This window comes from Notolepis coatsorum (assembly GCF_963971535.1).
Source record: "Notolepis coatsorum genome assembly, chromosome: 14".
NCBI lineage: Eukaryota > Metazoa > Chordata > Actinopteri > Aulopiformes > Paralepididae > Notolepis > Notolepis coatsorum.
In genome coordinates, this window is record NC_140178.1 from 52,364,417 (window position 1) to 52,380,192 (window position 15,776).

The 15,776-nt window shown below is 46.2% G+C and overlaps 1 protein-coding gene across 1 annotated transcript in view; it reads left to right on the forward strand.

Moving 5' to 3' along the window:
• rgs9a (regulator of G protein signaling 9a) overlaps nucleotides 1-15,776 on the forward strand; it is a gene marked incomplete at both ends in the record, with an annotated part of 61,078 nt that overhangs the window by 22,449 nt on the left and 22,853 nt on the right. Inside the window, one exon of the mRNA XM_084329108.1 lies at nucleotides 4,436-4,498. Within this exon, the coding sequence (XP_084185234.1) occupies nucleotides 4,436-4,498 (63 nt within the window). The remainder of the gene's footprint in view (nucleotides 1-4,435; nucleotides 4,499-15,776) is intronic.

The window sequence follows — 15,776 nt, forward strand, 5'->3', positions numbered from 1 at the left end:
ACACAATTCCTGTGAGTCTATGGAACACCTCTGTATTTTAATTCTTTTTTTAATTCATTGTTTTGTATTCCTAATCAAGTACTCAAAAACAGCATTTTTCTGGGCGCCCCAGTGGCGAACCACATAGCACGCTCAGCCGCGACACGGCCGACCCGGGTTTGACACCCGAACCCGTCGTTATTTGCCGAATGTCTTCCCCCCACTCTGTCTCCCATTCCTCCTCTGTCTCTCTCTACTGGACTGCCCAGTAGCAATAAAGCGATAAAACGCCAAATAAAAAATCTTAAAAAAAAAAAAAAAAAAGCATTTTTCTACCTCAAGATCTCGAGCCGTTTTGAGGCTGGGCTCCAACCACTGTGTGGCCTGGTCCCTGAGTTGCCACATTATTATGCAGCTGAGACATCTCTGACATCACAGATCAGCACATTTTCAGATGACTCAGTTCAGTGAGGGTGAATATTGTGAGAGGAGAATTGGAAGTAGGGGTGGACGGTATGGTCTAAAATTTATATCACGGTATAATTTGAAGCATAGACGGTAACGGTATATATCACGGTATCATAGTTTTTGATAATTTTTTTTTTTATTTTATATAATTTTTTTTTTATTATAAAATATATATATTATATAATTAGACTTGTACTTGTATTATCTGCGAGACATCGCCACCACGCAACAAGCTCCACTGTCTGTGTGTACTCTAGTAGCCTCCAGCTACGGCCAGGATTCTCCGGAGCTGCACCTGGACCTATACTCGAGTAGCCTCGAGCAGAGCTACGGCCAGGATTTTCCGGCGCTGCACCTGGACCCTATTGTATTGGTATAACGTTAGCAAGCCCTCAGCTCGAATACGCATCGAATCAGTGTTATAAGACATTGATATCAGGAGCTATCCGGCTAAGCCGGATATATAACGTTAATACAACGCCTCAGTGAATTATTTAGTTCAATGGGACATTTCGTTTTGAACGGTGAACTAACTTGCGTTAACGTGAGCTAACGGCTAACAGGTAGCACACACGTCTCTCTCTACTAGACTTTGTGGAGCGTTTGTTGATGTCAGGAGCTATCGGTAGCTGGCCGACTAGATACCGTTCGGTTAGACAATGCCTCATCATGTATTAAACTAAAAGTGAATAGTTGACTGGGTCATTTTGTAACGGTAGCTAAGCTAACGTTAGCTCAGGGAGACGCCGCCGTCCTCCCGACAGCTCCCGTGTCCCGTCCCACTAGACTACTAGACCCGTGTTTACATGCGTGCGGTAGGGGCTGGCACGCCCACTGCGCGAAGCCTCCTAAATAACTTTTTCCAGTTCGCACATGTATATCTATTATCTATGACTAATTCTATCTATTTTTAGGGGCAAATGCGAGTGAAATAGTCGCGCTGTGGTTACATGACGTCATTGCTATTTTAGAGCTGCACTACCGGTTACACGGTATAGTCAAAATCCATACCGTAGAGCAAATTCATACCGTTTATACCGTATACCGTTTATACCGTCCACCCCTAATTGGAAGTATGCGCCAATATGAGAATTAGAGACATAGATCCTATTAATATAAGTCCATATAGCTAGGAAACAATGCTAAACACTGAAAAAGGCCATTTATAAGATAGTTCCCCTTTAAATGTAAATCTCTCGTCAAGCCAAATAGGTAAGGTATTTGTAATCTATGACTCTTTCAATGTCAGATCCATTCACAGTAGATATACAAAGGTCATTGTGAAATACAAGGCTCTAGAGAACAATATACATTTAGTTTTACTAGCATTTAGCACCAATTTGAAATTGTTTCACAGAATACAATAGATAACAGTGTCATCCGTATAAAGATTAACTTGACTTGAAAATGTAACTTTTCTTTACCCAGGGAAGGATTGCTGAGCATTGCTTTCAGTGAAGACTTCTCCTGTTGACCACTAAGCAGCTAGGGGTTCAGTGTCTTGCTCAGGGGCAGTTAACACTTTCAGTGCCGGCCGTGTTTTCCTTTTTACCCCGTTGAATGCCACCATCCACGGCCAATGTTAACGTTAATATCGCCTAATCTATGTTTTAAATTATGGCTATGTGTCTAATCTACCCGTCGCTTATCAAAGAATCATTTTCCAGTCAACATTGTCAAGGCAGATTGTATTTTTATCGCTTCATTTCCGTTTGATAGCATTTTGAAAATCACCAGTTTTCGGGGAAAAAACAACCCATGCCTATGATAATCGCCTTTTACTGGAATATTCCAGAACGTTGTCATTTTGTCTGCCTATTTATGAATCGTTTTCAAATAAACGCTAGATGATCGATAGTATATGTGTGCGCACGCATGCTCGTGCCGTGCGCTGATAATCGCTGCTCTTATTTCCTCATGGCTTTTACAGTCAAAACAGCCATATCACATATCACATAAACGCTTATATATCCGTGAAAACAAGTCTGATTATCCTAACACTGATAACATAGATTCCTTACCTGAGGTCAGATGGTATCCAAATGGTTTATTCCAATTTCCGATCGCCATTCGAAAAAATCGATAAATGTATTGATCCATCGTGTGTACAGTATAACCCATATTCGCCGTGGCTCAGAGGCTCCAGAATGAACTCTGGTAGACCCCGGCTGCATCAGTGAGAAGTAAAATGTGGAGTCAGAAATCCGTTCTCCCATTCACTTTCATTGAGTCCATTCCAAAAGGGTGATTTACCATCTGGGAGATGATAGGGGTGCTTTTTTCACATCTGGGCGCCGGCGGTCCCTGGATCTCCAACGGTAGGCTTGCGTGATGCAATATAATTTCAGATCGCTAATAATATTTTTTTTTTTTTTAAACGAGAATACTCGTGACGTGGCATTCAACGGTCGGGGCGTAAACCCAAGAATAGCCGTGAGTGGCGTACAAAGTGTTAAAGGGGAATTCCACTTTTTTTTTCGAAATGAGCTTATTTAACATCTTCCCTGGAGTTAGACAAGAAGATGCATACCTTTTTTGTCTCTGTGCGTGCATTTTAGCTTTGGGAATAGACGCTCCGTTAGCATAGCTTAGCTTCATCACTGGAAGTGAGGCAGGACAGTAGCCTTACAGTGCCTTACAGTGTATTGCAAGGTCTGACATTGACCAAACTTGATATGCATGACCTTGGTGGGCTCTAGGTCAACTCCTGAAAAGGGGGTCAATGTCAGACTTTGCAATCAAAAGTTAGGGGGCTAATAACCCTTGCCATAATTTCAGTGCGCCCCCTAACTTTTGATTGCAAGGTCTGACATTGACCCCCTTTTCAGGAGTTGACCTAGAGCCCACCAAGGTCATGCATATCAAGTTTGGTCAATGTCAGACCTTGCAATACACTGTAAGGCACTGTAAGGCTACTGTCCTGCCTCACTTCCAGTGATGAAGCTAAGCTATGCTAACGGAGCGTCTATTCCCAAAGCTAAAATGCACGCACAGAGACAAAAGAGGTATGCATCTTCTTGTCTAACTCCAGGGAAGATGTTAAATAAGCTCATTTCCAAAAAAAAGTGGAGTTCCCCTTTAAGGAGGGAACCGTGTTAATAATTCACTTATATTTCCCTGCCAGTCCGGGAATTTGAACCAGTGACTCTCTGATCACAAGTCTGCTTCTCTAAACCTTTGGCCACTGCTGGCACCAAATCCCGCCCCAAAAGCCATGTACAATGCAATTTCTGTTTACTATGCATATTTGCATTTATCAGAGGTTTAATGCAAAAAACACAAACAAACAAGAAAAATCTGTAGAATACCATTTTGCATTGAATTGTACAGTGTTTTGTTCATATACTCATTTGGTAACCAGTTAATTGGAATGTCTGAGTTTGAGATGCCCAAGATGCTTTATGTAGTTTTTCTTTTTCCAGAGTGAGTCATTATTTTGTGGAAAATAATGACATCTCTACATTCACAATGCTATGTTTTTTATTGAACCCTTGCACCGAAGAACCATGTCAAACCCTAATTTACAGCAACGACAAGCTTACAAAACAAGACATAGGGCTAGATCCACAAAGAATGGATTGCACGGTGCTAATTGCACCCTTACTTACAATGGGGGAAAATGGGGGACCCTGATGTAAACAAGACGAAAGTCTTTCTCTGGTCTGCATCCCCTTAACAATTGTGTGTATTGAGCCGTACTGTATTGTACCCATTCTGCAATCTGTTAATAAAATTTTCATTCAATCAATCACATGCACGGTGATTGATTGAATGAAAATTTTATTAACAGATTGCAGAATGATACCAGGGCAGAATGATAGACCGAGACTAGCGGTTTAAGAGTTGAAGCCGCAGCAGGCCTATAAATCATTGTGAAACAGTATTTGGAGTTGTAAAGTCAATCACTTGTGTGTGTGAATGTGATAATATCATAAGAAAGTAGTCAACCTCTTCCTCACATTTTCATTTCTGTTTGTAATGTCCTAAGCGTCGGACCCACAGTGCTATGGATTATGGAGTAGATCGCCTCATTGACCCAAATGCAGAGGAGGTAACAGGTTAGTACAGCACACACACACACACACACACACACACACACACACACACACACACACACACACACACACACACACACACACACACACACACACACACACACACACACACACACACCTACACACACCTACACACACCTACACACACACACACACACACACACACACACACACACACACACACACACACACACACACACACACACACACACACACACACACACACACACACACACACATAGTTACATTTCGTTCTTGTATCTTATTCTGCTCTATGGGATTTTACCTCATGACCTATATATCACTGAAAGATTCCCGCTACATGCACCTTCACTTGTCCGGCCACCCCCATTTCTTCCCATGCATATAAGCGAGGGGTGTGACCGTGCTTCTTCCTTCCCTCATACTTTCATTCGGAAGCGTTTGGCTACAAGAGCGCTTTAGACACTACACGACCAAGGTACCCATGTACATGTCAAAATACTTCCCAAAGGTCAGTGAATACCACGATCACAACACCAGAGGGAGCTCCACAAATCATGTTAAACCCAGATTCGGCTCAAACAAGGAACTAAACACGTTTCACAATTATGCCACATCAATGTGGAACGCCCTACCCGAAGCTGTAAAGGAATGTGAATCACTACCCACTTTCAAAAACACTCTCAAAGAACACCTACGGGAGACTGCAATTCGAAACGGGCCCCTGTAAATGTCCTAACCCAACCCCCTCCAATGTACAGTAAATGACCAAGTATGGTTTTGTCAATATTCCAATGTACAGTTTTGCTTGTACAGTTGTACAGTGTCCCCCACCCACCCACCCCTCCTACCCCCCCCCACCCCACGCACCCAACCACCTCCAATGTACAGTACCCCCCCAACCCCACCCCACCTACTCAACCTCCTCCAATGTACAGTTTCTACGTCAAATGTATATACTCTATTTTCTGGACTCTTTTTGTATCACATGCTTTTTGTATAGATGTAGCAGTACTGTCTATCTGTATGTCGTGTATGTCATTATGTTATGATGAATTGAAAATGGGGGACCCTGATGTAAACAAGACGAAAGTCTTTCTCTGGTCTGCATCCCCTTAACAATTGTATGTATTGAGCTGTACTGTACTGTACCCATTCTGCAATCTGTTAATAAACTTTTCAATCAATCAATCAAAGACAGTGGAAATTTAGAGAAGGAGGAAGAGTATGCGGGCCGCGGAGGGAAAAACCCCTTCGGTTCTGCGGAAGAGCTGGTGCCAGAGAGGGCCTTGCGCTCTCCTACCATTACATCCCAGAGGTGTTACTTGGAGGGGGCGAGGGTTTTCATCTTTGATGCCTCGCTGGCAAAAGTCTGGGTTCAATTCCCCGACGCCAGATGGCGAGAGGCCTGAGACGCGAGACGTAAACATGGAGAGAGAGGCGGCAGATGGAGTGCACCTCGAGGAGAATGCGCCGCACCCAGCAGCTGGCGCGAGACATGTAGGAAATTGGTCCGCGGAGGTCCGCTCGACTATGAAAGCTCAAAGAGTCCAGGAGACCTCCGCTGAGTCCAGTCCGCGTACAGTCCGCTCGACTATGGGAGCAAGGGGAGCGGGCCCCCTTTCCTTCACCTCTTTCTTCCTCTGTTTTTCTCTTTTACAACCTAAAACCCATATTCCCCCCCCCCAAAAAAGCTACGTTTTCCTTCAATAAAGAGACCCTCTTAGGAGGGACGGGTTTTTTATTGAAGCGGCGTGTAAACATGTTTTGTGTGTGCCTCGAACGTAGAGTATGAGTGTAAATGGGGCAATTCTTGCTTGTGAATGGAGCCGCAGGTGCTCGTGTGGCCAAGTCTTAGAACGTGGACCCAGGGCTCGCGGTTGGTAGCTAGCTTCGTGTTGTGGTTTTTCTAAACGATGACGCGTGCATATGGCCATGAGAGTCTCGTGAGAGCGGAATTTGTGACGGATGGTTTTTTCCCAGGCTCTGTATATAAACCCTGTGTCGGTGTCCTTGCGAGGACCGGTCTTCCCCCGGTTTACCCAAATAGGGGGAGAGTCGGTGGGTTGGGGGCTCTTTCTTATTAGAATTCGCCCAAACACCGTTCTCAGGTTTTACGAACCTAAACGCTGTTCGATATCAGCACTTGGTCCTAAGGGACCGATGTCAGCGCTGGCCCCGGGCATGTTCTCGAGTGATTATTTGAAACAGCCTTTTAGGGGGGTGCTCCAGTAGCACACTATGTACCGCGCTGCGTCGCAGAGTACCGTGCTGCGTCACGGATCGGTTGACTCCGAGTTCGATTCCCGGACCCGCCGTCATTTGCCAAATGTCTTCCCCTGCTCTCTCTCCCGTTTCACCCTGCATCTGTCGGTCATGCTTGACCAGGAAAAGCGATAAACGTGAAAATGAATGTCAGCTCGAGGGCTCACGTGCATTTCCGGGGGGAAATGGCGGGGCAGATCAAGTGTCAACAGGGGGGCTTCACGCCCGATGGGTGGGCCACCGTGAGCTGTGCCACGAGAGTAATGCCCCTGCATGATTATGACGTCTGCCAAATGTGTCAAACTCTTTCTCTGAACCCGACCTTGCGAGATACAGGCTTACTGGCGTGGTCAGGGTTCGTGGCAAAGTCGGTTTACTGGCGGAGGGTATGACACTGATACCACGAGGTTATGACATTGTACACGGCATGCCGAACGCCCCCGTCTGTACCCCGTCGGGGTACAGCCCCTTTAGGCGCTCCTGTGTAGTTCACAGTCCTCCAGGCGCAGGTCGAGCTTTGCTCTTGTTACCTGTCGGCCTGGGTTAAAGACCAACCCCCTCTTTTGGAGTGGTTGTCTCCCCGGTATGCCAGCTGACCCCACGGGATTATGGGGGAGAGCCCCCTCAGAGAACTTCGGAGCTTCCTCATCAGGGAGTTTCAGAGCCTCCTCAGGGAGTTTTTCGGCGCCTCCCCCTCAGTGAGAGAGCCTCCTCAGGGAGTTCTTCAGAGCCTCCTCCTCCGGGAGTTTTCAGAGCCTCTTCCTCAGGGGGTCCTTGCGGCGTGCCAGGCGGAGAAGGGCCTTCACCTGTTGTGTCCTGTCCGATGCGCTGGCGGTATAAAGGGTGGTGTCACGAGTAAACGCCTGGTTCCCTTTGTCAGGTCCTGGCTCCTGGACTCGGTGGCAGGCCTGCTTTGAGTGGTCCATGGGGCTGGGACCTCCTCCGCGCCCCGCTGCTAAGGCTAACGCCCTGACCCCGCGAGGTAACACAAGCTTATGCTTCGCGTACGTTTCCCTGGTAGCGAGCGGGGTACGCGTGGGGTAGTCGCGGGTCCTTCTGTCCCGCGGTCTACTCACCTTGTGTGTTTTTTGGGTGCTGTCCCCTTTTTTCGCACAGTCAGGGTCCTGTCCCACCCCACCCCTCACTAGGAAGGGTGGGGGGGCCCGGAACCCTCCTTAATGTTCTGATGGTTGTAAGGGGACCTCAGCGGGTGCATTTGTCAGGCTCTCCGCATCCTGCTCCATTCCTCTGTCCCATAGAGCAGAACGAGATACAAGAACGAAATGTAACAAAGGTTATCCTATAACCCTAGTTACATGAGTTCTTGTGAGCGTTCTGCTCTCACTCACTGAGGACCCCTGATTGGCTTCTGAATGAAGGTCAAGACTCGGTCACACCCCTCGCTTATATGCATGGGCGGAAATGGGCGTGGCCGGACAAGTGAAGGTGCATGTAGCGGAAACCTTTCAGTGATATATAGGTCATGAGGTCAAATCCCATAGAGCAGAACGCTCACAAGAACTAACTAGGGTTATAGGATAACCTTCGTTCTTGAGACCAGTTTGAAGAGTGTCCTAACTATTCCCATGTGAGTTAGGTCCAAAACCCGTCCCATAGCGCGAGGAACTAGGAATAGTTAGGCTGCATTTGAAAACCACAAACCTCTTAAACTCAAATGTTCTATTGAAATTGTAATGTAATGTTTGACAACAGGGTCTGTACCAAACCTGAAAACGGAGGGTGGGGTTGCGCAAACTGCAACACAAGCCCCCACTTCAGCGTTCTCTCCATCCACCTCGACATACGGCACTGCTGTAGCCATATGTGATGATAATCCCAAAGCGCACCCGCCGCCATTTGGCGCTGGTCCGCCAGGAACCGTAGATAGGCGGCCCGGTCCCACCCGATGTGCGTTGCCAACCCTGGACCCGCCAACCGCGCGAGCAGGGCGTCTCATGGAGCCGGGATATCGCACCCTGACACAACCAACGAGGCAATCGCACCCAAGGGGGGACCCCGACAGAAAGGGCCGGTTTGATACGAGGGAAGCTGACATCACACTGGGTGACAAAAGCTCCCCCACAGAACACCTCCCCGGCATGGATTGCTGAGGAACCGTTCTACAGCTGGACATGCAAGGCGCGAGGTCCCCACACTGCCCGATAGGGTGGGTTCCTACACACCGTAGCCCTGCAGTGATATTACTACCACCCAAATCACGCGTGCCTGCCTGACCACCGCCGGTCTTCCGGCCGTGGGAGGCACTAACGTGATACCCGGCCTGGCGAGGGCGGGGCTGGGGGAACTCGCGCTGCGACCCCCTGGGCCTCGAGTTGCCCCGCTGACAACCTTCGTCGTTGACAGACACAACACCAGGCTCACCAAACACAGACGCAGAACGTGTGGCGTGGGAGCCGCTTCACAGCACAGCATTCTCACGGACAGACCCAGGCCTAACCAGCAACTGGGTGTGAGCCCCTGTCCCAGGGAACAAAATTAACTTTTTGACTTACCAGCCATTTGGCTGGTAGATTTGAAAAACGACCAGCCAGGCAGATTTTTTACCAGCCAAAAATTATAAATAGCTTTTGAGTATATCGCCATGTGTTATTATTACTATATAATACTCTCATATGCTATTTTCAATTAATATCATAAATAACATAAGGAATATTAGCATAATTTTGAGTGGACTGAAGGAATGAGTCAGCGTTAATAGTTTTAAATGCAAATAATTTATTGAAACATAGAAGTGGGGTCGAGACACACACACACACTGTTTCAACTCACCACCCCTGCATCATATTGTAGTCTAGTCTGTCTTCAAACTTCCACTCCTCTCGAAACTTTTTTATATTTGAATATCAACATTATCTGTCCATCCTCAGTAATCCTCAGTTTACTATAATATACTCCTGTCCTGAGTCCTGACTAGTGACTTCATCGTCTTTCCAAACGCACGCACACACACAGAGAAAGGGAGAGTGCCCCCCCCCATTTCCCTTTCCTCAGTCCCCACTGTCTGCTGTTCTCTATGGCTCTGCCGCTGATCAGGATTAGCTTGTTAGCTTACGCTAACATAACGTTCATTTCGGGCGATGTGGGCATAAAGGAATGGCGACGATGCAACGCATGTTAGATGCATTTGACCCGTTGTGAGAAGAAAAAAAACACCACAGACTTATTTCGGCTCGCAAAATAGGCGCACTGCTGTGTAGCGCTGCTCGGCTTTAATGCCAGCAGACAGCACGGACTGGGCGGATATGACTCACCGAGTTGCCACAGGTTTTTTCAAAATAAGAGTATCATATGAACCGAACGTTCCTAGCTGACGGAGCCATAGATATTATGACTGGAGCTGCGCTTGGGGCGGAAATGAGACCCGCACAGGATTTTCAAAATAAGAGTATCAATATGAACTACACGCCAGGTGGCGGGCAGACCTCTCATTGTTAGTCGCCATACCTTAAACCTGCCCGCCATTGGCGGTTGGCGGGTACTTATTTTGTTCCCTGCCCTGTCCCCATGAGAAGTGAAACGTGGGGCGGCTTGCGCCTCATTGAAGGCATGCGGCCCGCAGCCAAAGGGAACAAATCAGAGCCCGTATGCCATTGGTGTTGGGGGGGGGAGTGACCGGAGAGTGAGCTAGACACAGCTAGACGGCGATGTTTTTTTAGGGCGTGCTCATCTAATGTAGCCGATCCCTCGGCCGCCAAGGCTGTCGGCCTTGCGATCACCTGTTTTCTTTGTGTCCAGGGTACCTCAGGCGGGAGAAACATGGCCGCTGGCTGGGGGCCTCGCCACAGTAGTTGGCGAGGCCGCGCCCTCACCTCTGGCTGCGTGGTGCGAGGCGGTGTGGGGCCTAGGTCAAATACCACCCGCGCTCCTGCGGAAAGACCAAAGAGTCCCTCTGCGGAGAGGGGAGCCCTGAGGAGAAGAAGTCTTTTCTCCTCCTCAAAGGAAGACTGCTCCAACCAAAGATGTCTGTGAATAAGAGTTGACAGCATCCTGGTCCTCCCTGTGGTTATAGCTTGCGACTGAGTTAAAAGCTCTATAACCCCAAAAACACGTGCAATGTTTTCAACGTCGGCTGGCCTTAAGGCCCCACTACCTGACACCATTGTGGACAGAAAAGCAGTCAACTGAGCAATGACACTGGTCGCCGCTAAATTCCGTCCTGCGGCGGTATAAACTTCATCAGCCCATACAGCCACCTGCTGGGCCGACTCGCCCTCTGGCGTCGGCTTCCGGGTGGGACACCGTTCAACCATGCCAGGGCAAAGGGCCGATGCTACCTGGCTCTCAAGCCACGGCACACCTGCCTTGCGCCCTGTTGTCAGCCCATCCACCCGTAAAAGGGGTAAATAAGCCTCAGCAAAAACCACCACATTAGACATCGATTGACCTTCAGCAATGAACCGGTTAAGAGGAGGGAAGAGTGGTGACAGCCCACGGCGGGGAACAAAGGAACAGTGACCCAGCATCGTAGCATTAGCATTAGCCGCGCGCTCCAGGATAGCTTGGAAAACATCCAATTCAGAGTCATGATGACCATGTTTACCCAAATATCCTGCCCCTCGCGCCAATACACAACTCGGCTGTCTCACGGGACAACGAGCAGTATCACAAATGCTAGCATCAATGCCTGGCAGCGCAGACCCTACCTGTGAGCGATGTAGCTCGACTGCTAGCCGTCGTGTGACGTCCCTCGATCCGCTGTCATGAGATGAGGGAACCCCAGGACAGGTCCGATGCGCTGTTAGGATGTGCCGAGAAGATTCCAGGGGCTGGTGAACCTCCGGCGAAAACCCAACATTGTGTAATTTCTCCCTGCGTTTCATAACAACTAGTTCACGGAGTGCACTACAACGTCCGTGTTGGAAACAAAAAAAGAGGAAGGTAGAGTGTGACCATGTCCGGCGTCTTATAGCAGGACGCAGGGGCGTGGCCTGGTCACGTGCATGTGAGTGTAAATTGTTTGTTCGTGAGCACAGTAGGTGCTAGGAGATAAGAGTTATCTCATAATGGCAAAGAGCGAGACGCGATGGCCAGTATGATAATATAACAACATGGTTTGTCTTCTGGCACTGATGTTTTCTTTTGTTATTGCTTTTTCTTTACAGGCTATAGACTGTATACATTCTGAATAGCAATATCAATGCATGCCATGGCAGTAGAACATTAATGTAGCCATTTTAAAATGTTTTAGCGCTTTGTTTTAGATGCTTCTGGATTCCGACTTGACTGCTTTTCATCTTGATGAAAACATAGAGATAACTGTGTAGTAGTTTCAGACCTGTGACCATACTTAATGTAGATTACAAGATGTATACATCAATAATATCCAAAAGATTTGAGACATTTATGACAGATATAATAGACGAAGACCAGACTGGATTCATTAAAGGAAGGCAGACACAGGATAACATAAGGAAGACAGTGCAGATAGTAGAGGAGATACAAAAGGAAGGAGGAAGTGCAGTATTAGTTAGCCTAGATGCAGAAAAAGCCTTCGATAGTGTAAGCTGGTTATTTCTATATAAAGTATTAGAGAGATTTGGATTAGACAAAAACGCTATGAAAACAATTAGGGCATTATATCAAGAACCGACGGCTAGGATTAAGGTGAATGGTAGTCTGACGGACCGGATTAAACTAGAGAGAGCTACCAGACAGGGTTGTTGTCTTTCGCCGACGCTCTTCGATGTATTCATCGAACCACTGGCCCAACTAATTAGACAGACCAAAGACATCAAAGGGGTGGAGATAAGGGGGACGGAACATAAATTGGGATTATTCGCAGATGACGTGATAGTATATATGAGACAACCAGACATAAGCTTCCCGACACTGATGGATCTGCTGACAGAATATGGATATTACTCAGGGTATAGACTTAATGTGACAAAGACACAGACATTAGCACTGAACTACACACCAACGATAGAGATCAAAGAAAAATACAAAATCAAATGGGACATGGACAGGATCAAGTACCTAGGGGTGAACATCACAAGAGGGGGGGAGGGGCTATACGATGCAAACTATACACAGATAAATCAGAAAATCAAGAGAGATCTAGAAAGATGGACAGCTAGATTTCAGTTCAAGGATCGAAATCATTAAGATGAACATATTACCAAGGTTACTATACCTATTTCAATCCCTACCTATATTAATACCACAAAAACAATTTAGGGAATGGGATAGACAGATATCAAGATTCATTTGGGGGGGAAAAGGCCAAGGATCAGATATGTGACTCTACAATTACCAAAGGAGAAAGGAGGGATGGCAGTACCCAGTTTAGAAAGCTATTACTATGCAGCACAGCTTAGAACAGTAGCATGCTGGTGCAATGTGAACTATGAGGCCAAATGGAAAGATATAGAAACCAAAAGAGAGGGATTCAAAGTGCAGACACTGATAGGAGATAGGGAGCTGTTCAGAAGACAGGAACAACTACTAGATCCAATTACCAGATTCACTATAAACATATGGAACACAATAGTAAAGAAATACAAGCTAGAAAAAGAATCTAAGATACTGAGATGGATAGCACACGACAACAAATTCAGACCAGGGATAGAAGATCATGGGTTCAAGAGGTGGGAACGGGGGGGTATAACAGCAATGTGCACGATGACGGAAGGAGGGGAGATGCAGACTCTACAAAAATTGAAAGAAAGATACGGACTAGAGAATAGGGACCACTTTAGATATTTACAGATTAGGGACTACTATAACAAAGAAATAAAGCAAGATAGAGACAAAGAACAGAATGGGGTAATTAAGATAATGGTAAAGTCATACGAAGGACGGAAGGGGAGGGTGATATCAGCACTATATCAGGCAATAATGGACAGTAAGGGAAATACAACATTGTATGTGAAAGAAAAGTGGGAAAGAGAGTTGGAAATAGAGATAACAGAGGAGGAATGGTATGACACATGTAAGACACAACAAACAACCACAGGATCAAGGATATGGAGGGAGTTTGGGTGGAAAAATATAATTAGATACTTTATAACACCAGAAATACAGGGCAATTACACACCAGCAAAGAAAACATGTTGGAGGGAGTGTGGACAGGAAGGGGCGAACCATACACACATATTCTGGGGATGTCAGAAGATAAGGCACTACTGGGAAGAGATAGGAGGGATAATAAATGAAATAATAGGATACGAAATACCCCAGGGAGGCCAAGCGTTGTATTTGGGGAATCTGTCACAGGAAGGAATCCAAGGGGAAGACAAATATTTGATTAAGATATTGATAGTGGCAGCCAAGAAAGCTTTAACTAAACTGTGGTACAAGGTAGAAGTGCCGACAAAGGATCAATGGATAGAGTTGGTAGAGGGGATACAGGAAATGGAGAGAATCACACATCTGCTGAGGCTGCAAGAAGAAAAGTTTGAATGGAAATGGGGAAAATGGGAAGAATACAGGAGGGGAAGTAACGACATCACAGAGGTTTGAAAAGGATACAAGGAAATGAATAAAAATGTAAATAAATAATGCAAATGTAGAAGGGGCCGAAGGACCCATGTCACACTTTTTCTTTACCCATTTTTTGTCTATTTGTTTTAATTTATGTACTGTGTATTGTCTATGAATGTTGTCTATGTATGTTGTTGAAAAAATGAAAATAAAAATTTAAGTTTAAAAAAAAAGAAAACATAGAGATAGAGAATGTCCTTAGTAAATGGTAAATAAATGTGAATGGCGGACTTATTCCATGTTGACTTCAGTCAGAATTATGGACAAATGCATTCATTCATTACCATCAACCCCCACCAATATAAGCTTAACCTAAATTCTTAAGCTAAACCTGGCTTTCTTTATCCTTATCCTTAACTTTAATAACCTTAACCACTAACTAAAAAATTTAAGACACACACGCACGCACGCACGCACGCACGCACGCACGCACGCACGCACGCACGCACGCACGCACGCACGCACGCACGCACACACACACACACACACACACACACACACACACACACACACACACACACACACACACACACACACACACACACACACACACACACACACAGAGAATGGACAAGGCTTGTGACTGGAGAATCTGGGTAGGGGAAGTGAATGATAAGCACTCTCCCCTTCCTCATTAAGAGATTATTGAAGTGCCCTTGAGAAAGGCACTGAATCCCCAACAACTGCTCAGTGGCCAAGGGTAGACACAGTCTCTCTACCTTGAGCAGTAGCAACACCTCCAGAAGATACTCACATACCTCCTCACCTGCCTCATCTGAAAACATGCAGAAGTAAAACACAGAATGTACTGTACATACTGTAATATTAGAATCAGCCATCTCTGTGTGGTGATAAATGTTGCTAATTTACTGGTATTGATAATTGAAAGGCTTGTTGTTTTGGGGAAAGAGATGAAACCACTCACCACCTTGGTATTGATGACACGGTTCTTGTGGATTCTCCAGCTCCTTATACCTGTCTGTCTGTCTGTCTGTCTGTCTGTCTGTCTGTCTGTCTGTCTGTCTGTCTGTCTGTCTGTCTGTCTGTCTGTCTGTCTGTCTGTCTGTCTGTCTGTCTGTCTGTCTGTCTGTCTGTCTGTCTGTCTGTCTGTCTGTCTGTCTGTCTGTCTGTCTGTCTGTCTGTCTGTCTGTCTGTCTGTCTGTCTGTCTGTCTGTCTGTCTGTCTGTCTGTCTGTCTGTCTGTCTGTCTGTCTGTCTGTCTGTCTATCTATCTATCTAGCTATGCCTACACATTTACAGTAACAATATGAGCTGTGTCTACAGTTATGCATTGAGCATATGGGCTTCAACCTGGAATACTATAACTAGAATGGGTGCTTGTTGGAGCACATTATGTCCTACATGCTATAGTTGGTAATAAATATGTCCCCCCAATGAATGAAGGACATATGGCATGTACACATATGTTTTATGTCGTTCAAGATGTGTGTGAGTCACAAGTGCTTTCTTGCAGTTTATGGTTTTCATTTAGATTGATGTACCTTAGCATAAACAAGTTGTTTTC